Source organism: Lepidochelys olivacea (assembly GCF_965140295.1).
Source record: "Lepidochelys olivacea isolate rLepOli2 genome assembly, chromosome: 2".
Classification (NCBI taxonomy): domain Eukaryota; kingdom Metazoa; phylum Chordata; order Testudines; family Cheloniidae; genus Lepidochelys; species Lepidochelys olivacea.
The window spans coordinates 266,549,934-266,574,910 of record NC_140412.1 but is presented as its reverse complement, the minus strand read 5'-3'; the positions used below and the strand labels follow the sequence as shown (position 1 = coordinate 266,574,910).

The 24,977-nt window shown below is 48.5% G+C and overlaps 1 protein-coding gene across 4 annotated transcripts in view; it reads left to right on the top strand.

Moving 5' to 3' along the window:
* The window catches only part of KIF9 (kinesin family member 9), a 43,805-nt gene that overhangs the window by 16,529 nt on the left and 2,299 nt on the right, over positions 1–24,977 (top strand). For 3 of the 4 annotated variants that reach the window (XM_084620151.1, XM_084620148.1, XM_084620149.1), the window contains 9 exons: positions 929–997; positions 1,837–1,941; positions 3,436–3,491; positions 4,372–4,462; positions 5,699–5,829; positions 8,022–8,219; positions 10,095–10,303; positions 16,529–16,708; positions 18,552–18,667. In XM_084620151.1, coding sequence (XP_084476277.1) covers positions 929–997; positions 1,837–1,941; positions 3,436–3,491; positions 4,372–4,462; positions 5,699–5,829; positions 8,022–8,219; positions 10,095–10,303; positions 16,529–16,708; positions 18,552–18,667 — 1,155 coding nt within the window. The remainder of the gene's footprint in view (positions 1–928; positions 998–1,836; positions 1,942–3,435; positions 3,492–4,371; positions 4,463–5,698; positions 5,830–8,021; positions 8,220–10,094; positions 10,304–16,528; positions 16,709–18,551; positions 18,668–24,977) is intronic. The other variant, XM_084620150.1, reaches the window with a different exon arrangement.

Here is a 24,977-nt window from a genome sequence, read left to right as displayed (position 1 = left end):
ACTGTACTGTCTGATTTCACGTGTCTGTCTACAGTCGTTGGAAGCAGAGAACCATATAGAGCAGCTTCCTCCAAGAGTTTTCAGATGAGGCTGTGGACTGTGCAACAAACTGTCTTTTCCCCTTCAGCTCCTTTTCTTTCGCTGTGTGATGAACTGAGTGGAAAAGAACTGAAATGTATTTAATGAGATTATTACATGTGGATGCTAAGTGGGAGCTTTGCAAAGGCACAAAGGGCAGTTTGGCAACTAATTCCCACTGAAACTCAGTGGGAATTGCCCCCTCAATAGCCAATGCTTTAAAATAGTCCAGATTAGGGAGACATGCTGGTCTCAGGTATGCAGTGTGAATCTGCTAGCATAATGCATTCCTGTTAAAGTCAGTGGTGAAACTGTCATTGCCTACAGTGAAAGCAGCACTGGGGCTCTGTGCCTTCTGTTTTCAAAATAATGCCACGTAATCCAGAAAGACCACAGTATGGGGGCAACATATCGGTGAAGCACTGAGTAGATAAACAGGTGGCTTTCCCTTTGAAAGCTTAAAGTGATTTTACAAAGGGTGGCTCCAAGACACAGCAAAGGAGGCTGCCTACTGGAAGCTATACTAAGGCAAAGTGATTTCCAGATCACTCACTTACCATTTCAGTGATGTAAGCCCAGCAGTGAATTCTCTGGGAGTTGGTATACAGCTGAGACATTATCCAGCAGCCATAGATGTAATTTGACTTCTATATTTGGGGTGTGGGGCCACTCCAGTCAGCCAATGGGGAAGCAAATTCCACACCTGCTTTAGGCTTGCAATTCTGGGGGGAAACACCTCCCCTGCCCCCCACCAAACTACACCCATGCCGGCAGCCAATCTGAAGTGGCTTTGGACAGTTCTTTCTCTAGTAGCACTTGGTCACTTGGCATCTTTTTGTTTTCCTGCTAGCGGATGGTCAAGAATCTGGAGAAGGAGATCACTCTTCTGAAGCAGGAACTAGCCATGCATGACAGCTTGGTAAGGAACAGGCTGCAGCGGTTAATTGCTGCCTATGCTTTCTCTCTAAGCCAGCGGTCAGCAACCTTTCAGAAGCGGTGTGCCGAGTCTTCATTTATTCCCTCTAATTTAAGGTTTCACATGCCAGTAATACATGTTAATGTTTTTAGAAGGTCTCTTTCTGTAAGTCTATACTATATTACTAGACTATTGTTGTATGTAAAGTAAATAAGGTTTTTAAAATGTTTAAGAAGCTTCATTTAAAATTAAATTAAAATGCAGAGCCCCCCGGACCGGTGGCCGGGACCCGGACAGTGTGAGTGCCACTGAAAATCCGCTCGCGTTCCGCCTTTGGCACGCATGCCCTAGGTTGCCTACCCCTGCTCTACGCCATCTGCTGGGGATCTTAGTGTGTGCTTTATCTTGATTTTAATTTATCTCTAGGATCAGTTATATCCATGCTTGTCAAGCTTTTGCTTTCCCACTGTGTCCCCAGTGGAGTCCTTTGAGTTTAGATAGAGTTCTGAGGGATCCCCACCAGTTTTCCCTCTTGTTAATTTCCCATTTCACAAGGTTCCATGTCATAGTCATTAACCCCCAGAGTCCTGGATGACAGACAGCATAGCCTTTCAAACCCATCAGTGCCTGTCCTTAATTTGTTCAGAAGGGAGAGGCAGGGAGTGCACTACTCCCAGCCAACTCCAGAGTCCAGCGCCCAGCCAGTCTACAGGATGAGAAGCAAAGTCTAAGAATTAAACCTGCCGTGGGAAGGCAGAGCACAGCCAGGTGACTGTCAGGCTAATATTTGCCCAGCTTATTGTAAATTGGTGCAGTTCAGCTGTTCACCTTTTTATTCCAAGGTCAACCGCTCTCTGGTGAATTATGACCCTCTGAATGAAATCCAGATAGCGGAGATTAACTCTCAAGTTCGCAGGTACCTAGAAGGAGCCACAGACGACATCGATGTGAGTAGCTACCTAACTGACAGGGGCTTGTACAACTTGTTCAGCTGGTTATATTTGGCTGGATTCCAGCCTCTTTCAGCTAGAGGAAATGAAATCAGTTTGTGGAGAAACTGAATTTAGAATTAAAGGCAGCACTAATTTTTGGAACACTTCACTGTTATTTACAGGGAAACTTGGAACACCTGCCTTCTCCTCTCATTCTCATCTCCCCTTAAGTGAGTAGGAAGCTCTAGGAGGCTTCCACCCTGGCCTCAAGCATAGTGGGATGATCTGCTTTGAGCTTCCTTATAAAGACAGTGTCAGAATTCTCCATCTGGGTAAAACCATGTCATAAGAACATAAGAGCGACCATACTGGGTCAGACCAAAGGTCCATCTAGCCCAGTACCCTGTCTTCCGATAGTGGCCAATGCCAGGTGCCCCAGAGGGAATGAACAGAACAGGTAATCATCAAGTGATCCAGCCCCTGTCGCTCTTTCCCAGCTTCTGGCAAACAGATGTGTTCCCAAAGTATCATTTGAAAAGTATTCCACATTTTATGGGAGAGGGGAACTTCTGGGGCACTACAGCCCATCTCTCTACTCTTTGCTTTTCTCCCATCCTCAAAGGTCCCAGAAAATTTTCCTGCAGCTGATGGGGGTTGAGGAGAGTTGGCTTCTGTGGAATCCAGGGAGTCTTTTAGGGTCAGAGATGGTCAGTCTAAGTAGAAGCAGGGAAGGACTAAGGAGTTTCTTATAGGGAAAAGATGTCCTTAGTGAGGTCATGGAATCTTTTAGAGGGAAGGATGCTTCTCTGGGAGTGGGGAGAATGTACTTCAGGACTTCCTAGAGAGGAAGGATGGTCCAGTGGTTAGGCCACTCGCTTGGGACTTGGGAGATCTAGGTCTCAGACTCTGTGTATGACCCTGTGTAAGTGCCTTAGGCCCAATCCGCAAAGGCATTTAAGTTCCTAACTTCTGTTGATTGATCTGGGCCTTAATCTGTGAAATGGGGATAATAGCACTGCATTAAAGCTTGTGAGGGGCTCAGATGTTCCGGCACTGGGAACCAGATAAGTACTTTAGATAGACTCAGCAGCATGTGAGTGAGGAGAGAGCTGCATGGCCTGGAGGGTTAGAAGCTGCCTCCTGCATAATGTTGTGTGTTACACTTTGGCTGATAATTTGCTAACAATTCCTGACCTCTGGGGTTGTACACAATACCTGCACAGCTGGCATCTTCCTCAGCCTATCAGATAGATTCCTCTGTTCTTAAAGCCCACTTAAGAGGCATGAACAATGAGTGATGGTCATAGCCACATGGGGCCTGATTCTCCCGGTGCAGGATACAGGGCTGAGTTATATGTATCCTGAGGCTAGAGAAGGGGGCCCTGGGATTCTATAGCATTTGAACCAGCCTTACAGAGCAAGTTTTTTTAAACATTGCACAGTGAATGTGACCACAAGCTCACTGACCTGTCTCCCATTATATCTTCCTTGTACATATCTCTTCCTCAGATAATGAACATCAGGCAAATCCAAGAGGTATTTAACCAGTTCAAAGTAATTTTAAGGTAAGATGTTGTAGCCAGGGTGTGTGCATTAGATAAGGAGATTTAGAAACTCTCCACCAAGCTTCTGTCTGTGACAGCACAGCACGGTGTCGTGACACCGCTGGTGATGTCATTGTAGAATATGCAGACAATAAGTTGTAGTTGTGAGAAGCTCAGCCCAGCTCCTGATGGCTTGGTCAGGGGAAAGGTGCTGCTGGCTAACCCAGTGACACCTATAGATCATGAGGCTGGTCCGTGGATGGTGGGCTCCATTAATTGGTTAAGTGTGCTCTGGTGTCTGATCAGGAGGGGTGAGATACTACAGTTACAAAAGTAACATGATGTCACAGCAGGAAGATTTGGGCTTTGAGGAGGGATGTGGCAAGTCTGTAGTATGTCACAGGGTGGCCATTCCTGTTCCACAGGAATCCAAACTGGTCCAGATCTCGTGGGTATTTGTGTTGGTGTTTTGCATGGATTTTGTGCCTCGGGGAATCCTTTTATGGGGCTAAAATAAAGCAAGAAGATCAGGTCTTCTCATGGTGGTTCCACCATCCAGGACCAAACTATTGTGGAGTTGTGTTATCTGGGCCATAAAAAAGGCTCCCTAAAGTATTTCAAAAGCTAGTGAAAAGTATACATGTCTGAACAGAAGAGATTTCCAGGCCTAAGGGACAGGGTGGGAAGAAAAAATAGAAGGAGGTCAGAAGAGGTGCATGAAGGAGAGCAGCTTGTGAAGAATGCAGGAAGCATGGGGGGGAGTAGGAGGAAAGGAGAGCAGAGATAGACGTAGGGGTGATATTAGGCACAACTTTCCTTTGAAGTATGACACATTTACAAGTTTAGGGCTGTATGAAATTTTCCCTTGAGCACAATGAAAAGGGCTGTTATCTCTCCCCAGCCAACAGGAGCAGGAAGTGGAAGCCAGACTACGAAACAAATACACCCTGATAGACAAAAGTGACTTTGCAGCCATTACTGCTGCTCAGAAGGTAGGGCTTTGGGACTTGACCTTCTGCCTCAAATTCTTCCTACCCTACTTGAGAGGAACCATTGAAATATAAGGCCCTGAGCTACCATAGTGATGGACATGAGAGCAGAACAGAGTGGTACAAGTCAATAGAGCTGCACCAGTTTCCACCAGCAGAGAATCTGGCCGAGTATTTTAACAGAGTGGTTTATAAAATAGAGAAAAGGAAAATACACAAGAACTATTACATCAAAAATGCCTGCATGCATGTCTGTCTGTTGTAAAATACAGGGCTAGATCCTCTGTCCCTGCTAGGCTCCCTTAGCACTGTTGGAGCAGCATAAAGGAAACTTACCCCACCCTAAAGGCAGATGTGGATTTCCTTGGGTAGCTTAGGATACAAGACATTTTTCACTATCAGCTTGTTTTTAGTTGGTCCTAACTTTCTGAAACTTTCACCTTCTGAGCTGATCACTTCCATGCTTCGACTATGCCTCAGTTTGTTCACTTATAAAATGGGTATAAGAATAATTATCTACCTTGCAGAGTTGTGGGGCTTAACTGTAGGCACTTTGAAATCCTTGGAAGAAAGGCACAATAGAAATGCGAAGTATTATTATGACACAAAACTGCCCAATCTCCAGGCAGACCCCATTCCAGGCTTTAATTTAAAGCTGATTTGGAAAACAGAAATGAAATGTGAGTTAAACAGATTTCTGTGCTGAATGGGCTATTTAGCCATGCTGTTGAGGCACTGACAGAAATCAGATTTTACGTATGAAATCCTCTTGCAAACTCCTCCTTCGTTGAATGAAGATAACCCAGAGTGTGTCATTCTCTGATTTTATTAGTGAACCATGAGGACAGCGAGATTTCTGGTATTTGTGAGGTGTCAGAATGAAGCATTCTGGGATATCATCAAAGAAACAGAAAATACAATAGGATTTAATAAAGGCGTGGGGAAGAAATTTTAAACATTCGTTTAAACCTATTTCTGTGATGTAAATCCCTACTTCTTCCAAACCTAGTTAGTGGGAGCACTCAGCACATGAATCTGAAAATAATTCCAAGGGCTTTTTTGCTTCTCAATTCACCTTTAAGATAATTTTTTCCACCAAGGTGCCATGAGGTGAATCTGGATTTAGATTAAGGAATTGGACAGATTTATCCCTCTGAGCAAAGTATTTAGTTCTCACAAGCTGGACATCCACAGGGCTAATACTTCTCTATTCACATCTTCATCCCTCTCTGTTTTCAGGCAGGCCTGGTCGATGCAGAGGGTCATCTAGTGGGGGAAGTGGATGGACAGGGCTTCGGGATTGGAGTGGCTCCTTTATCCAAACACGGCGGGAAGAAAGTTAAAGCCAAGAAAGCCAAAGAGCAGCTTACGTGAGTTGACATGTAAAACAGCTGTTCCCTCTCCTGTAGTCAGGTGTCTTTCTCCACTCATGAAAATCTTCCTTATGGCAGTGACATAACCAAGGACTTATGGGCTGCTTTACACTCACAGGGGTAAGTAGCTACCCAAGGGAGAAGGCTGTGGAGAAACAGCCCCAATAATCCTCGTGATATTCTGTGTTTGTTTCAGTGAGGAGGTCCCGGCCTACCAGGATTGGTGTTGATACATGGTTGGGGCTTGGTCACAAAGACGATGGGCGGCGGGTGAAGCTTCCCCTCGGGGAGGCTAGCCCCTGCCCCATCTCTTCTGGCCAAGGCACGTCCCCGCTTGCTGCTCTCAGCCCCCCCCCCCCCCACACACACACACAATGGCCCTGGCTGGGGTGGGTGCGGAGGGGGCTGAGAGCTCGGCCCTGGCTGGGGTCAAGCCCTCAGCCTCAGCCCCTGGCTGAAGTTCCAAGCCTGGAGCCTCTCCCCCATTCCGCTCCTTCTGCCCACAGCCCCACCATAGCCCCATCCCATTCCACCCCTTCCCCCGCGGCCCTGCCCCCATTCCACCCCCACTCTGCCTCTTCCCTCCCAGGCCCTGCCTCCACTCGCTCCTTCCCCTTCCTGCTGCTGCCCGAAGACTGGAAAAGCTCTGTGCCCCTGCCACGGCCCCAGGGCCAAAACAGGGAGTGAGAGCTCCTCCAGCCCTGTGGCTATAGCTAGGGTGACCAGATAAAAAGTGTGAAAAATCAGGACAGAGGGTGGGGAGTAATAGGGACCTACATAAGAAAAAGCCCTGAATATTGGGACTGTCCCTATAAAATCGGGACATCTGGTCACCCTAGCTGTAGCAGGGGGAGATTTTTCTGGGGGTCTCAAATCCACTACTGCCCCACTGGTGGCAGGAGATTTGGGCAGGCTTAGCCTCCCCCAGCCTCCATTACACACTGCCCATGAGAGACCAAACCTGCCCCTCAGAATATGTCTTTGCACAGTCAGCGTCAGACTCAATCCATTTGGTTTTGTGGAAGTCTGGTCTGTGCAGGATTTACTGCAAATGACTACTACTGTTTATTACGGGTAGCACCTAAGGATAAACCAGGAATGGGTCCCCATTGTGCTAGGTGCTGTACAGACACAGAATAGTAGATAGTCTCTCCCATGAAGAGTTTACGACCTAACTAGACCAGGCAGGAACAGGATGGGGAAGGGGTAGAACACACCAGCAGAGTGACCAATGTAATGGCAGCAAATGGCATGATTTTGTTGTTGAGTGGGTATAGTTAGAAGGGGATCAGCAAAATGGGATGGGAAGGGAAGGGGGGTGAGAGGGACAGGGTAGGGGAGGAGAGTGTAAGAGGAGCAGATGTGGAGTGAAGCTGAGCTAAAGAGACTAGCAGGAGGGTTGGAGGAAACAGCCCATCAGCACAGGGCAGAGAAAGTCCAGAGGCCCCTGTTGTAGCTGCTTCTGCTCCTGATGGCGGCAGTCTCTGGCTGGTTTCTCCTTGCAGTTATTCCGCAAGACCGCATGGGGGAAGGAGGCCCCACCTCGGTCCTAGTACCCCTGAGTGGGGGACATCTCCCCTGCACGTTTCTGGGTCCAGGAGGGGTGCTGGGGTGTGCTGCCCTGGTTGATGCCCGAGTACTTCTCCACACTAACATGCAGCTTCCATTGTCATCTCTTTCATCTCACACTGGGTGTCCCTTGCTGAACAGACTCACGGAGGCCAGTTTAAGGAGACTCTCCACTCTTCTTCTTTAAACTGGATCGGGGGCTAAGCCAAGTCTTCTGGACTCTGCTACTGGGCTCCATTGAGGGTGGATGGGGGTCCACTGTCTGCTGCTTGCTCCAAGCAGACACTTGTATATTCAGTCTCTTAATGTGCCCTAGCCAGGTCCGTGTAACCTGTGCATGCAAATGGACTTCTTGGGAACCTTCACAAGAAGCTGATCCTGTGTGTGCTGCTATTCCTACAGATTTTATATTCAGGGAGGTCCCTCTAGGTTTGCAAGTAAAGATCCGTGACAATAGAGACAATGGCTTCTGCCCCATTGAAGTTGGCAGAACTTTCACTGTTCACGTCAGAGGAGCAGGCTCAGACCTCTAGTTCTTGAATCCGAACTGGTTTCTGCAGTGTAGTTTTCGTATCAGTGTTTTGTCATATGCAGGAAATTAACCACCTCTTTCCTCTTAGCCCCACTCTCAGGAAGGAAGGATTAGGAAGCCCTGTTCTGGGGAAAGATCTGGATTTTGTTTCCCCATCAAAGAGTCAGCTGGTAACTTCCGCAAGGGATTTGGATGTGAAGGAGGGACTAATCCGGGAGCAGGACGCAGCTAGTACTGAGGCGCATCGCTCGGAGTCAGTGCCCAGGGAGGATTCCCACCGACCGAGGTAACCCTTCACCTTAATGAGGCACTTTCTATTTGCAGAGCTAAACAGGTGGGGTCATCGAGGTTGCAAAGCCAGACAAAGTGCCCACAGTTGCTGGGTCTGAGGAGGCTCGGTCTGTGATGGGGGCAGAGGGGACAGGGCCAAGGCTGAGGAAGCAGTTTCTGTTTAGCAAAAGGGACATGTAGTGTTAGCTATCCTCACTCCAGGGTATTTTGGCCTAGGTTTCCTGCTTTTACACCTTGCTGTTCGCAGTGGTACTGTAACGGGGCACCATGCACATACATGGGGAGTGCTCGTGTGTGCATTTCAGTGGAGTAATGAATCAGTGTGGTTTGTCTCCTGATTTTGGATCTATTTGATTTGGCATTCCTGTCACTTGCCAACTGGGGATTGACATTGCATCCCTGCTCTGGGTCTAGCTCCGACTAGCTTCGAAGTGAGCTGATGGGTAAGTTCTAGCCATTGCACCCGGCATCCACCCTCCTTTTGCTCTCTGCTGTCGAAAACACGTCCCTGCTGCCAGCAAAGGAAGCAGTCCCATTAGACATGTTTTTCAGTAAGCAGTAGCAGCGCTAAAATTTTGTTCTGAACTACTAAATGTTACCATTGCTCAGTAACAGAGCTGGTGCTGCTTTGGGGCTTTACATTTGCAAACCACATTAACTAATTAAGCCTCACATCCCCCTTGTGAGGTACGGATGTATTATCACCATTCTCATGGTGGGGATATAAAGGCTTGACCAAGATCGGGCAGGATGCCATTTGACAGGCTTTTGTCTAGCTTTGTAGTCCCAATTTCTAGGGGATCAATACAGGGTAGGCTCCTTTAAGGTAAGAGATGAATGACTTGCCTGTGTCAGAAGACTTCTCTGAAGGTGAACCACTATTTCTATGGATTCACACTCCTCACCCCTCTTGTAGGTTTGCCCAAGGGCGTGGCTTCCTATGGGATACCCATGGAAGGTTAGCCCAAGGGCAGGTGGCTCCCTAGGGGATACCGTGGGAGGTTAGCCCAAGGGCGTGGCTCCCTAGGGGATATCCATGGAAGGTTAGCCCAAGGGTGTAGCTCCCTAGGGGATACCGTGGGAGGTTAGCCCAAGGGCGTGGCTCCCTAGGGGATACCATGGGAGGTTAGCCCAAGGGCATGGCTCTCTAGGGGATACCATGGGAGGTTAGCCCAAGGGCGTGGCTCCCTAGGGGATACCATGGGAGGTTAACCTAATATGTAGATCCATAGAAAATACCAGCACCCTCATAGATATTTGCTGACCTCTTTCTGGTTCTCCTCCCCTGGGTTCCCAGAGTGGCCTCAGAGGCAAGAAGACTCAGAAGTTTGGATCCATAAGATCCAACTTTCTGGGAAGATTCAACTGAGACAGCTGCTAGGGAACTTTGCTTCTGTGTAAGTAACTCTTCCTTCTTGGAGTGGTCGGGCTTGTCTACACTTAAAGGACTGCGCCTTTGCAGCTGCACCACTGCAGGGCTTCAGTGAAGACGCTCTGTGTGCCAGTGGGAGGGCTTCTCCCGCCAGCCCAGGTACGCCACCTTCGACAGGAGAGGCCCTCCCACTGCCATAGCGCCGTCTCCACTGTGAGTTAGGTGCATGTAACTGCGGCACTCGGGGGGCGGAAGAGCGATGTAGTCACACCAGCATGGATTGCTAGGATAGGCCAAGCCATCCAGGGAGAGAAGCAGGCATGAAGGTTGGCACAGAGAGAGCGCTGTGATGCTGCAAGTGTCGATAGATTCTGAAAGAGCCCCATGAGATGTCATTTGCAGACATTGATTATCAGTCCGCTCAGGAGCAATAAGTAAACCTGAAGCTGGAGCAACTGACCCTTCCTGTATTTTCTCCTTCTCTGAACCCTGGCGCAGTTCCCCTCCCTCTAAGCTGGTGGCATTTGAGGAGTTTAAAAACGAGCGAGGAAGTGAGATCAACCGGATCTTTAAGGAGAACAAAGCCATCCTCAGCGACAGGAAGAAGAAAGCAAGCGAGATCACCCACAGACTCAACCTAATAAAACAGGAGATGGACATCACCACAGGGGCCCTTGGGGCTCAGAAGAAGGAGAGGGAGGAGCAGGGTAAGTGGCATACAGACTAGATCGGACGACACAGATCTGAGCAGGGAGAAGGGAGAGCTTGTTTCATTTCTCTGAGCTGTAACTGTTGGAACACATTACGTGCAGTGCTGGGTTTGCAGTGGCGCCATGGAGCCAGGCCCATGCTCAGAAGGGGCCCCGACCTGCTCTGCTTGCTGGCTCCCCCCAGACCACCATTTGCTCCTCTTGGCCTGTAGGGTTGTGCAGAGTGCTCTGCATTTGTGGGGGGGAGGTGTTGAGGGGGGGCCTCAGGCCATAGGGAGTCGGGGGGGGTTGTTGCAGAGGTGCTGAATTTCTGATTTCCCCACAGGTGCTTGACCCCAAGGTCCTGCCACCCACCTCTTCCTGCCCCTGCTCCACCCCTGCCCCGCTTCTTCCTGCCCCATTCCGCACCCTCCCGCAGAGTGCCCCTGCTCCTTCCCCTCCCCCCCAGCGCCCCCTGCTCGCTGCTGAACAGCTGATCAGCGGCAGGCGGGCAGTGCTGAGGAGGAGCTGACTGCGGGGCTGCTGGTGGGTGCTGAGCACACACTGGTTTTTTTTTTCTGTGGGTGCTCCAGCCCCGGAGCACCCACGGAGTCAACACCTATGGGGTGTTGGGCAGGGGGTCTGTATGGTGTGGCATGGGCTCGCCCCCGAGGGGAAGGGGCATGCTGGCAGCACAGGTCTGGGAGGGCCACTGTGCGTCTGGCAACTGCCGGTTTGTAAATAGTGCCCTCGCACTGGGCTGGGCGGAGCGGGGCCACTCCTGCCATGCCATGCCCCATTGCCCCTGGCTGACCCCTCGCTCTGGGGACTGACCTCCCTGCACCATGCTCCATTGCCCCTATGGGGGCCCACAAATATGTTTGGCGCCAGGCCCACAAAACGTTAATCCAGCGCTGATTACATGACACCATTGTTGTGCCATAGGCTGGAGTGGCAGCCAAAGGGGCCTATGCTGTAGCTCTTTAACCTGGCCTTTGGTTCAGCAGCCAGTTCCACTGCCTTATTGCCTTGCTCTTCAACCACACGGAGCCCAGTCACTCAGGCTTTCTGCAGCTAAAGTGAGTTTCAGCCAGACTGAACACAAAGATATAGGGTTGAATTCTCCACATGGACTTCAGCGGAGTTATGCTGACATAAAATTGGTGAAATGAAATGGAGAATTAGGCCAATGCACTGTAAAACCCATTAGATGTAGGGTTTCTCGTACCACGCTAGAGTAATGGTAACTTTGTTTCTGGGTAGACATCATTCTATTTGATTTGATGGGTCTGGATCAGTCCCTGACATATGAAACACCACACTCCCCGTTTGCGTGAGAATGTCTCAAGCATAAAATGCTCTAAAACAAAAAAAAAATGGAAATAAGACTCTAAAAGGCATCAAATTCGAAGAAGTGTCAATTCTTTCAGGCCCTGGTCCTACAGCTTGTTGCTCGTACGTGTACTGCTACACCGGTATGCTGTCAGGCAGTTCATAGAGTCAGAGATTGTAAGCCCAGAAGGGACCACTGTGATCATCTAGTCTGATCTCCCAAATAACACAGGCCAGAGAACGTCCCCACAATAATTCCTAGAGCAGAGCTTTTAGAAAACCATCCAATTTTGATTTAAAAATTGTCAGTGATGGAGATCCACTATGACCCTTGGTAAATTGTTCCAACAGTTAATTGCTCTCATCATTAAAAATATACACCTTATTTTCAGTCTCAATTTGTCTAGCTTCAACTTCCAGCCGTTGGATCATTATACCTCTCTCTGCTAGATTGAAGAGCTCATTATTAAGTATTGTTTCCCATGTAGCTACTGACAGACTAATCAAGTCAGCCCTTAACCTTCTCTTTGTTGAACTAACTAGATTGAACTCCTCGAGTCTATCACTATCAGGCATGTTTTCTAATCCTTTAATCATTCTCACGGCTCTTCTCTGAACCCCTCAAATTTATCAACATTCTTCTTGAATTGTGGCACCAGAACTGGACACAGGATTCCACTAGCAATCATACCAGTGTCAAATACAGAGGTAAAATAACCTCTCTGTTGCTACTTGAGATTCCCCTGTTTATGAATCCCAGGATCACATTAGCTCTTTTGGTCACAGAGTCACACTGGGAACTCATGTTCAGCTGATTGTCCACCATGATCCTCGGAGGTTTTTCAGTGTCACTGCTTTCCAGGGTAGGTCCCCCATTCCGTAAGACTGGCCTTCATTCTTGTTCTCAAATGTATCAGGGCCTCAGTGATTTAATACTGAAGCTGTGACTGCACTTCAGTATCTCTTCTCTTATCCACAGCTTGTACATGCTTATGGCTTAGCGGGCTTTTTTCACTTTCATGCTTTCAGAACTGGCCAGGTAACACTCCAAAAAAGAGAAGAGAAAAAGCACCTTCAGTTATATAGATAAGATATGGAACAAACTAAGTCAACGCAACAACGTGCTTGAGATTTTATACCCATAACAGTCAGGACATTCAGTGCTGCAGCAAAATAGCAGAATTGAGTTAATGCCAGCCAAAGGGATCCAGGGGGATCAGAAGGGCTTTTCTAATTGTAAAGGAAGTGCCAGACAGAAAGCAGGCCCACTAATAAATGAACAGGGGAATCTTATTTACTGTGCACCAACTTCTAATAACCTCCCAGTGAATCACATCCTACTCCACATGTCATCTCATTGAGGTCACTGCGCTGAAGTCACACTTGTGGAGGAAGGCGCTGCTCAGTGCGAAAGAGAGTATCAGAACCTGCCCTGACACTATTTGGACTCTCCTGGTTTTCACCTCTGTACACACAGAGAGATTTTTGCCCAATCATTATAGCAACTTTTTTACCAGGAGCATCTTCATGTAGGGTCCAGTTCTGCAAAGTGCTGAGCTCTCTTGGCTAGCTAATGAGCAAACTCTGCCCCTGTTGAAGTCATAATGAAATGAGGATGTTTAGCACCTCATAAGACCAGTCCCTTAGTTTGGTGACTTGGGTCTTTACTCTTGTATTTCATATCTACAAACTGGTTTATTCGGGAAGCTGGAAATCACTAAAGTAACATGATCAGAGGCAAACATTAGAGGCACAACCGCAAACTCTCCTGATGCGAAGGCAAGACAGGAAGAATAGTAAGAGGCCAATATGGCTCCATCAGGAACTCTTTAATGACCTGACAATCAAAAAGAAATCCCACAAAAAGTGGAAACATGGACAAATTGGTAAAGAGGAGTAGAGAAGAATAGCACAAGCATGTAGGGAGAAAATCAGAAAGGCTAAGTTACAAATGAGTTACACCTAGCAAGGGACATAAAAGGAAATAAGAAGTTCTTTAAATACATTAGGAGGAAGAGAAAGATGAAGGAAAGTGTAGGTCCTCTACTTAGCAGGGAAGGAAAACTAATAACTGATGACATCAAGAAGCCAAAGGTGATTAATGTCTATTTTGCTTCTGTTTTTACTGAAAAGGTTAATGGGACCAGATACTCAACACAATATAAACAAGGGGGAAGGAACGCAAGTCAAAATAGGAAGAGAAAAGGTTAAAGAATATTGATACCAGTTAGGTGTGTTCAGGTCAGCAGGGCCTGATGAAATTCATCCTAGGGTTCATAAGGAACTAGCTGAAGCAGTCTCGGAACCGACAGTGATTATCTTTGGGAAACCATGGAGGACAGGCGTGGTCCCAGAGGACTGGAGAAGGGCAAACATAGTACAGTAAAAGCTGTGTTATCTGGCACTTTGTCAACCAGAAAGCTCTATTAACCAGCATTTCTGATATCTCCCAATACAAATCTTCAGTCTAGTAACTGGGACTAGTATACTGCCCAGGAGGTTATGCAATTGCATATTCTGCACTCTACTTTTATGCAAAAGAGGCAGAAGACAAGCAAACAAGCTGATATCAAGGATTTATTCAAAAAAGCAGCTTCCCGGGTGTGTCATTGGGCTGAATCTGTAATGACCCTATCTCCTACACTTTCTACATCTACAATAATTGATGTTGATAATGATGACCCTGAGGCACTGCAAGATCCTAAAGTGACTTCTGAATAATAAAAGGAAGATTAAAGGATGTTCAGTATAGTTTTGGGGTTAAGCGTATTTTTAGTCATCTGGGTGTATGCCATGCGCTACCCATAGTGATATGTAGTATCATAAAATAACCTCCTGTATAGAAAACTTAACCTGTGTACACCTAAGTGCTTCAAGAAGCCAACCACTCTGCAGGGCAGTACTTCTACTGGATTGGTGAGTACCTGTAAACTCTTTTATTCTTCATTCATTTTATTGTATTCTAATTCTTTGAAAATTGGTTCCATTGGTAAGTATAACTCTTAACCAACCAGAATTTTTGATTAACCGGCACCCCCCATTCTCCCAACATGCCGGATAACAAAGCTTTTACTGTATCTATCTTTAAAAGGGGGAACAAAGAGGACCCGACAATTATGGACCATTTAGCCTAACTTTGATACCTGGAAAGATACTGGAATAAATTACTAAACAATCAGTTTGTAAGTACCTAGAGGATGATAGAGTTATAAGGAACAGCCAGCATGGATTTGTCAAAAACAAATCATGCCAAGCCAACCTAATTTCCTTCTTTGACAGAGTTACTGGCTTAGTGGCTGGAGGGAAAGCAGTAGACATGGTGTGTATTTTGATTTGAGTGAGGCTTTTGACACAGTCCCACATGACATTCTCAAAAGCAAATGAGGGAAATGTGGTCTAGATGAAATTACTAAAAGATGGGTGCACAACTGATTGAAAGATTGTATTAAAGAGTAATTATCAATGGTTTGCTGTCAAACTGGGAGAGCATATCTAGTGGGGTTCCGCAGTGGTCAGTCCTGGGTCTGGTACTATTCAATATTTTCATTAATGACTTGGATAATGGAGAATATCTTATAAAATTTGCTGATGACACTAAGCTGGGAGGGGTTGCAAGCACTTTGGAAGACAGGATTTGAATTCAAAACAGCCTTGACAAATCAGAGAATTAATCTGAAATCAACAAGATGAAATTCAGTAAAGATAATTGCAAAGTATTACTCTTAGGAAGGAAAAATCAAATGGGCAATGAAAATGGGGAATAACTGGTTAGGCAGTAATACTGCAGAAAAGGATCTGGGGGTTATAGTGGATCACAAATTGAATATGAGTCAACAATGTGATGTAGTTGTGAAAAAGGCTAATATTATTCTGGGGTGTATTAACAGGAGTGTCGTATGTAAGAGGTAATTGTCCTGCTCTACTCAGCACTGGTGAGGCCTCAGCTGGAGAACTGTGTCCAGTTGTGGGTGCCACATTTTAGGAAAGATGTGGACAAATTGGAAAGAATCCATAGGAGAGCAACAAAAATGATAAAAGGTTTAAAAAAAATAAAACTTGTGAGGAAAGGTTAAAAAAAACCTGGGCATGTTTAGTTTGAGGGGGGACCTGATAACAGTCTTCAAATATGTGACGGGCTGTTCTAAAGAGGGTGGGGATCAGTTTTGTTCTCCATGGCCACTGAAAGTAGGACAAGAAGCAATGGGTTTAATCTTCAGCAAGGGAGATTTAGGTAAGATATTAGGAAAATTTTTCTAACTATAAAGACAGTGAAATTCTGGAACAGGCTTCCAAGGGAGGTTGTGGAATCCCCATCATTGGTGGTTTTTAAGAACTGGTTGAACAAATGCCTGTCATGGATGGTCTAGATTTATTTGGTTGTGCCTCAGCTCAGGGGACTGGACTTGACGACCTCTCGAGGTCCCTTCCAGCCCAACATTTCTCGGATTCTATGAAACTATGAGCAAGGGGAGAGGTTTTTAATGTGGGAGGTAGCTGGATGCTAACGGTCTCTGGGGGGTGACCAGTTTATCTCCAATGTCTTGCCTTAACATGCCAGTCCTGCTCTCAGTGACATCAGTGAGAGTTTTGCAATAGGAACAATGTATGCAAGCCCTAAGTGATACCTTCACACAGTCTGTCTTGCAAGAGTTAGCAGGGCAACCTAATCGGCCCACTCTTAGTCATGTACCTCTTGGATTAGGGAGGTATCATAGAAGATTAGGGTTGGAAGAGGAACTGAGATCTCAGCTAGTTCAGGAGTTCAGTAACCACTCCATCCCTATGCCACTGGGGGTAGAACAGTGTATCTAAAGAAATGTCAGCTGTGTGGTCAACCTCCATGTATGATCCCTGGTCTTTGGCACTCTCCTTCCACTCATGAGAACCTGTCATGTCCTTCTCACCCTGCAGGGGAGTATGTGAATGAGGAAGGACAGATCATAATTGATGAGGAGGAATTTTTACTGGTCATGAAACTTAAGGATCTGAAGAAACAGTACAGGTCTGATTTCGATGAACTGCGGGACCTGAAAGCAGAAGTCCAGTACTGTCAGCATCTGGTGGATCAGTGCCGCAACAGACTAATCTCAGGTATTCATGTTGCTGGCCAGAGGTTTGGAAATGGCATGCACTTTCGCTGGTGAATTTGACAGCACTCAGATCTCTAAGCCCTGCATTGTGCTCACAGAACAGATGGGCATATATTTAAATGACATCATTTGCCCTGCAAAATTGGAAGCCTCTAAAATTCAGGTTTCAGAGTAACAGCCGTGTTAGTCTGTATTTGCAAAAAGAAAAGGAGGACTTGTGGCATCTTAGAGACTAACCAATTTATTTGAGCATAAGCTTTCGTGAGCTACAGCTCACTTCATCGGATGCATCCTTGAGTCCCAGTGACCCTGTAATGTGGTTTTGTTAATCACCATTGCAGCTCTATTTTATATATATTACTCAATTTCTAATGAGACACGTAGCTCCTACAGATTCTGTTCCTTCCATGTTAACACAGTTGCTTCTGGATCAGATGCCGAGCTGCAACTAGTAAGCATTGAATTCAGTGGGGCCAGGATTTCACCCATCGTTTTGTTTGACACAGAGACTTGTGGTGCAAGCACAGCACTGGGCCAAGGCTTGAGCCAGGTGCTTCAATTTTTGCACCTTTCCGAAGCCCATAAGAGTTCAGTGTGCCTCAAGTCCCAGTGTTGCAGGATGTGGCATGGTATCTGGGGGCATTGGTCCACACATTTTAGCATGCACCTCCTCACTGGTACCCTCCTCACTCGGATGACGCTTGTTTCTGGTATGAGTTAACTCGGACATATATGCAGCACCCCACTGAGGCACCCAGTTTGGGCCTGGGTCTATGCTTGGGGCCTGGATTTGACCAGTATGTTTGATGACATTAGATGTATCAAAGTGCTCAGCATTTGGAAACTGTGCAATGCTCTGTTTTCTACAAACATGCTGGGGCACAAGCTTGCATCTCTCAGGAGCAGCCCACACTGAAACAACTGCCTTGTGTTATTCAGGTAAGTACACATAGGGCCAATTCCTAACCACGCAGAAGGTTTTGCCATTGGCTTAAGTGGGATCAGGATTTGGCCCATATTTGGAGCTGCCGATGTCTATGTTAATTTGAATGTGCAAACAACGATGTGACCGTTCGTATGAATGCACTTGGTGTTTTCATGGAATGCGGAGGTGACTCGTTCGGACCAGGGTATAAAGTCAGTGGTGTTACAGTCATGGCAGCAGTGCCTAGGAAAAGCAGGGCTCTGGTTTGGCTTTCTTCATTCTTCCATACTTTCCAGGACACAAAACAAACACAGGACATTCCTGGGGGTTACTGTGCTTCTCAGGGCTTAATTCCCTCAGATTAGGCCCTGAGGCAGAGCATGCCAGAGGAATGAGGCTTTAGAGACGTGTGCCTGGGAAATGCATATTATTAGAAATAAGAGCAAGTTCCAGCCGCGCTGCTCTGCCTCTTGTGAATTCTCAGTTGCTATTATGGGATGGCAAGGGGCTATGATGCTCATTTAGCACTGGAGGCGAAGTCCGACCAAAAATGTGCTGACTGGTTAAAATTGCTTCTTCCAAATTTCCAAATGTCAGATTGAAAACTGTTCTCATCTCTAGCACTGTGTAAGAAGAGCGACCTCTAGAGGCCACTCAGATAGTTCTAATCTCCACGTTCCCTATAGCTGTCACAGGGGGCAGAGACTGTGCCTGCTTCCCATTTAAAGGTGGAGGAATATGACCAGGCCCTAAACAGCATATTTCAACTGATGGCACCATTCGGGTCACTAACTTTGGTACAGATTTAGACTATTGTGAAGGTGCATATCTAGTCATTGTGCAGCGTGCCAGGAAAAATACAAACCTGGCCCCCTTTGTTACCACAGCCCTGGTTATTGTCCCCTACTTTGTCTTACAGAATTTGAAATCTGGTACAATGAGTCCTTCCTTATCCCTGAGGATGTGCAGGAAGCTATAAAGCCTGGAGGCAAAATCAGACCTGGAATGATTCCCATGAACAGAGTCCTGTCTCTGGTGAGTTGTGCTGGGGAGTCCTGCCTTCCCTCCCTGCTTGACAGCGGTGTGTCATACTGTCGTCACAGGGACTACCAGTCCTGGTCGGAGGAGGGAGGTTTGCAGCTCTGGCCCTTTTTGGGGTCAGTGAGGTGTAGCACTGGGACACCAGCCGGGGGAAGCAGACGGCAGCTACTGGCACATGTCTTGTTTTTGTGGTATTGTTTTCTCTTGTTCATGGTCACACTAACAAAACATCTATTGATCCAAGTGCATGACCATCTGCTTGATGTCAACAATCAGGCGAGTGGTCAAGGCGGCACAGGGAGTAACTGAGGGGTTGTTTCTAGTGTCTATCATCAACTAAATTAAGAACATAAGAACGGCCATACTGGGTCAGACCAAAGGTCCATCTAGCCCAGTATCCTGTCTGCTGACAGTGGCCAATGCCAGGTGCCCCAGAGGTCATCATCAAGTGATCCATCCCGTGTCGCCCATTTCCAGCTTCTGGCAAACAGAGGTTTGGGACACCATCCCTGCCCATCTTAGCTAATAGCTATTGATGGACCTATTCTCCATGAACTTATTTAGTTCTTTTTTGAACGCTGTTAGTGTCTTGGCCTTCACAACATCCTCTGGCAAGGAGTGCCACAGGTTGACCATGTCTTGTGTGAAGAAATACTTCCTTTTGTGTGTTTTAAACCTGCTGCCGATTAATTTCATTGGGTGACCCCTAGTTCTTGAATTGTCATGTCTCCACCTACTGGCCATTGCCACTTAGCCAGACCGCTGTAGAGAGATGCAATCCCTGAACTTTTCTCCTGCCTGAGCATGGGCAGTTCTCCTAACTGTTCTCATTCTCCAACCCTTTTCTCATTAGTGTTGCTCTCCTCTGAATGCTCTCTCCAGGCTTCTTCTTTTTTTTAAAATGTGGGATTCAAAACTATAATGCTGTTTGACATTTACTTGGTGCCACCAATCCCAGAGAAGCTCAAAACACATCTCATCCTATACACATACAGTACCACTGAAATGCAGCTACCTCTGGGGTATACCATGACAGCTGAGACCAAACAGTATTGAGAAGGGTGGAGTTACTTTGTATTACATATTTGCATTCTCCCTGTTTAACCCTTGCAGATCCTGACCATAGCAAGGGGATCTGGCGGGTTTACTGTTTTAGAAGAAAAATTGAAAAGGAATTATTTTGCCACCAAATGTACCCTTATTTGGAATATAAAGCTCAGAGTTAAGCGCTACCTCCCAAACTGCTCTAGAAAGACACATTAGAGTGTTTTTCAAGGGCAGTCGTGGTAGGCACCTTCCCTCCCTATTGAATTACTCCACCTCCAGAGTATAAAGAGCAGGTATAAAGTGAGGGCAAATGAAACAGGTTTGTTATTAGTTATCGTTGAACTACAGACAAATACTTATACAAGGATCATGATAGATTTAAAAAAATAAAAATAGGTGTTAACTCTGTCCAGAAGAGCCCAAAGGGGATAAACACTCAGAGTGAATGCGCCTATTGAAGTCACTGGCAAAACTCCCATGATGCCAATGGGACTAGATTTCACTGTTCACATATACAAGAAGACACATCAAAAGTAACTTCTGTTAGAAGTAACGTAACTCTGTCTAGTTCTAGGACTATTCAGAAGTTGGACCAACCTCATCTCACCTAGTCTTGGTTTACCCGGTCTCTAGGCTTCTCTTCTAACACCTCTTAAAGGAGAAAACCAGCTAAGGTCATGCAGCCTAGAGTCAGAATTCAGATGTCCTGGCTTCTCCTGTGCTGTTTACCAGTCCCAAACACCTCCTTGAAGTGTGTTTTCTAGCTCTGGGCTCCCAACTTTGAATCAAAACCTTTCCCCACACAGGCGTCCTGAGTGGTTTCCAACCTTGGACTATTTGTCCTCCTTACGAGTCGAGCCCAAAAGGTGTGTAGAATGTGCCTTGCAGCTCCCTCTGACTTTGGATGCTACAGGTTTACATCACAAGGATGCCTCTATTAATACAACCCGGTGCAGCAGTTGCTTTGCTTTTTCTTTTGTAAGGCATTGCGTTATTCTTTTCTATTCAGCAAGCCCCAGCTCTGTCTCTGTGGGAGCATCACCCAGGCCTGTGCCCTTTGGTTTATAGTGGGGTATTTGATCATTTCATCCTGCTTTGAACCATTTTGCATTTGTCTGTATTGAATTTTAATTTAATGATTGCAACCCATTGCGGCAATGCCCTGGAGTGCCCCGTTCTGGGCAAGCATGCTTCTGCAGCACTCTACGGGCCTGTGTTTCCCTCACAAATTAGGGTTTCCAGATTTGGATTACACCAGGATTATCTGCATTTATGCCCAACCCAAGTTTCTTTATTGGTACAGGGTCACCTTATCCCTCCCCCAAACAGGAGGATTTACGTTCTTCTAAAACCCAGCGTCTAAGGACAACAGCAGTCTCTCCTCCTTACAGTTCTCCCTGTTCACCCATTCTCAGGGCTCACTCCATGGAGACAAGCTGAATCTCTAGCCCAGGATTCAAACACAGTCCTTCAATATTATAGGTCCTGCCACCTTTTCCCAGCTGGTGCCTTTTCAGGGCTCTGGCCCTGGAGACAAGCTTCTTCTCTAGCCCAGAACTCCAGGTGCTTCTTACCAGGCTCAGCATCTTCCTCTCTTCTCCAAACACTCTCCTTACTCTTGTGCTTGGAGGGTTTGGCAGGCAGCCCCTCACCCCTGCTGCTGTGTCCCTCTTGATAAGGCAGAGCTGCTTTCCCTTTAGCCCAGTTGGGCAGGTGATAATCAGTCACAGGTGCACTAGCCTCCCCTGCTCCCTTTTAAAGGGCCAGTCACCCTCTGACATTCATACTGTAGATTTTAGCCCATTCTCCATCCAATTTCTGACCCCTCCCATCTTTATATTGTTCATGAACTTGACTTCCATGTTCTCCAAGCCGTTCATGAGAAGACAGAATATATCCCTGAGAGTGCTCACTTGAGACCTGACCCAGCACTCTCCCAATCACTGTCAGATTTGGGTATCCTTCAAACGCACGTTTCTCTTCATTGTCCTTATGCCCTCCATGCTGGCGTGCTGGACAAGTGCTGGGAGGAGAGATTAGAAGGTGGGCATTAAAGGAGAGGGCTGTTCAGATAAACACATAGGTGGGTGTCTGTCCGCCAGATCCAGTGAGTCAAAACCCACCATGCACATGTGGCATTAGACTTTAGACTGGGCAGATTAGTCCTTTTTCTGCTCCAAGAAGCCCCATGTCGTTCTTCCAGCCTGCCGCAGAGAACAGGTTGTCCTGGATGCAGATATCGATAGAGCACAGCCATGAGAAGATGCGGAGTTGCTCCTTGCCTACACCGGCTGGTGTGGCCAGCCAACAGAGAAATGATGGAACCTCCTGTCAGAGTCTGACTGGCCGCCTGTAAACTGCCCAGGGTTCCTCATATACCCCAGGCACTGAAAGGGAAAGAGCTCTCTCATCTCCAGTCCATGTCTTTCTCGCCTCTTATAGGGCCCCCAAGATCATACTATCTGAGTGCAGTATCACAGGAGACTAACTTCCATTCATGTGAAGGGCCCAGACTGCCCTTAATTGATAAGAGAATCAACTCTTCCATTTGCTGTCGCAGATACGTCTGCAGCCTCCTGTCTAATCCTTTGTTGTTCATATAGGGCTGGGGCGCATTCACCAGCAGAGCGCCCCCCCGAGGTCAGGACACAGCATTGCAGGGACTTATCCCACTCTGTCGCCCCCCTTTTGTCAGCTGATCTGTTTCTGCAGTTGTCAGTTCTGGGTAGTTCAGCCTCTGGACTGGTCACAGGTAAACCGCGATCCCATCCCAGCAGCACTGGGTTTACCATGGCGTTGGGCCCAGAAGCAGAAGAGGCCCTGCCCAGCCCGATCGCCCTGCCAGAAAAGCTGCCCCTGTCCCTTCTCCGCCTCTTACCACCCCTGCTCCGCCACAGCCCCGCCCCCCCCTCCGCCCCTTCCCCCTTTCAATTAAGTCACACAAATGAGGGTCATTCTTGTCAGTTGCCAGCTTGTGCAGATCAAGGAGTGACTGGTTCACATTCTTTTCCAGGTACAAGGCACACTCCATTGCTGTCAACCCAGTCTCCCAATCATCACGATCTGGTTTCTTGATGTCCCCTTCTCCCCCTTCCCCCTCCCCGCACTCACGGGGCAGCGAGAAGTGGAGCGACCCGGCCCTGGCCCACTCCGCCCCGCCGGCTTGTGCCGTAGGAGCAGTTCCCCTCTGCCCCACAAGCCTGGGGAGGAGATGGAGCGGTGGGGATTGGGGAAGAGGTGGGGGGATGGAAGGGGGTGGGATGAGGAGGAGATGAAGCGGTGGGGAAGGGGCATGGGATGAGGAAGAGAAGGGGATAGGGGAAGCAGGGGCAGTGGGAACAAAAGGGGTGGGGTGGGGAGGAGATGGGGCAGTGGGGAAGGGGCAGGGGATGGGGAAGAGAAGGGGAGGGGGAAGCGGGGGCAGGGGGAAGAGCCAGTGGGGAAGGAAGAGGGTGGGGTGGGAAGGAGATGGGGAAGAGAAGGGGAGGGGGAAGCGGGGGCAGGGGGAGGAGGCAGTGGGGAAGGAAGAGGGTGAGGAGGGGAGGAGATGGGGCAGTGGGGAAGGGGCAGGGGATGGGGAAGAGAAGAGAAGGGGAGGGGGAAGCGGGGGCAGGGGGAAGAGGCAGTGGGGAAGGAAGAGGGTGGGGTGGGGAGGAGATGGGGCAGTGGGGAAGGGGCAGGGGATGGGGAAGAGAAGGGGAGGGGGAAGCTGGTTTCCAGCCTGTGGCATCCCCTTGGCAGAAGCTGGGGCCCCCCTGTTCAGCAGGCCCATCGAACCCTCACCCTGACAAGCCCCACCTCCCCTGCATCTGTACCACCCCGATGAGCCCCCCCAGACACCCTGCCCTCTGAGCCCCAACCACCTGCACCCCCACCCAAATGAACCCCACCTCCCCTGCACCTAGACCCCACCCCCCCGCTGAGCCCCAAACATCTTCACCTGGATCCCCTGCAGAGTCCCACTGCCCCTGCACCTGGAACCCCCCAATGAGCTTCTGTGCATCCAGATCTCCCACTGAGCCGCCCGCATCCAGACTGCCCCACAGAGAACTCTCTTACCCCACCTGGATCCCCCCACACTAAGTCCCTCTGCACTTGGCTCCTGCTGCCGGGCTGAGCCTGCTCACCCGCGCCTGGTGGGCCTGGCACAGGGGGGCAGGGCCCCAGGGTGTTTCTGGGGCAGGCCTGGCCCTTGCACTATGTCAGGGTCGGGTGCATCCTCACTGCTGAGTCCCTGTCCCAGGGTGGGGTCAGGGGAGGCTGCAGGGTGATCTCCCACCTCCATGCAACCTGTGGCCTGTGCTCCCCACTGCTATGTTGGAGCCTCCACATTTATTTATTGACAAGTAAAATTTGCAGAATTTTAAAATATTGGGCGCAGAATTTTTAATTTTTTGGTGCAGAATCCCCTCAGGAATCTGGGGTGCTGTGCAGCTGTGATGGTGGGACTGTTAGGAAGGTGGTGGGCAGTGGGGAGGTGTATGGGCGGGGAGCGCTACGCGAGCAGCGTGGTATGCAAGGGTGCTGTGCAGTTGTGGTGGGAGGCCAGCCGGGGAGGTCTCTGGGAGGGGTGAGGGCTGGACCTAGAGATCTGTGGTGGAGGTCTCTGGGCAAGGGGGCGCTGGGCATAAGGGCGAGGCACTGGGCAGGGAGGTGGTGGGGTGTGGTGCGGTGCGGTGCGGGCCTGCCCTCAAGGGGAAGGGGCATGCTGGCAGCACAGGGCTGGGCAGGCCAGTGTGCTTCTGGCAGCTGTAGGTTCATAAATAGTGCCCTCCTGCTGGGCTGCGCAGAGCGGGGCTGCTCCCGCCATGCTGTGCCTCATTGCCCCCAGCCCGCCCTTCACTCTGGAGACTGACCATCCCGCCCCCCTGCACCTTGCCCCATGGGGGCCCACAAATATGTTTGGCCCTGGGCCCACAAAAAGTTAATCCGGCCCTGCATTCCAGGGTAATCCAAGTCTAACTAAAGAATCCAATTACATGTCCAAACAATGAATCTTCTGGCCCTGTTGGGTTATGTTTCATTTCCTTGCTCTACGCCCCTACTCGCAGGCCCTGCACCGCTTCTTCTCTGCTCTTGAGGCAGAGCATAGCCTCTCTGGGCTTTCTCCCTGGAGGCTCTGCTTCTTAGCAGGTTTCCCCTCCCCTTCTCCCAGGGACCTCCCTGATTCTCTCAACCCCTATCTCAGGGCTTTCCACGGGACCCTAAGCTGCTCCCTGGGGTTCCGATCACAGGGTCTCTGACTGTGGTTCCTTGA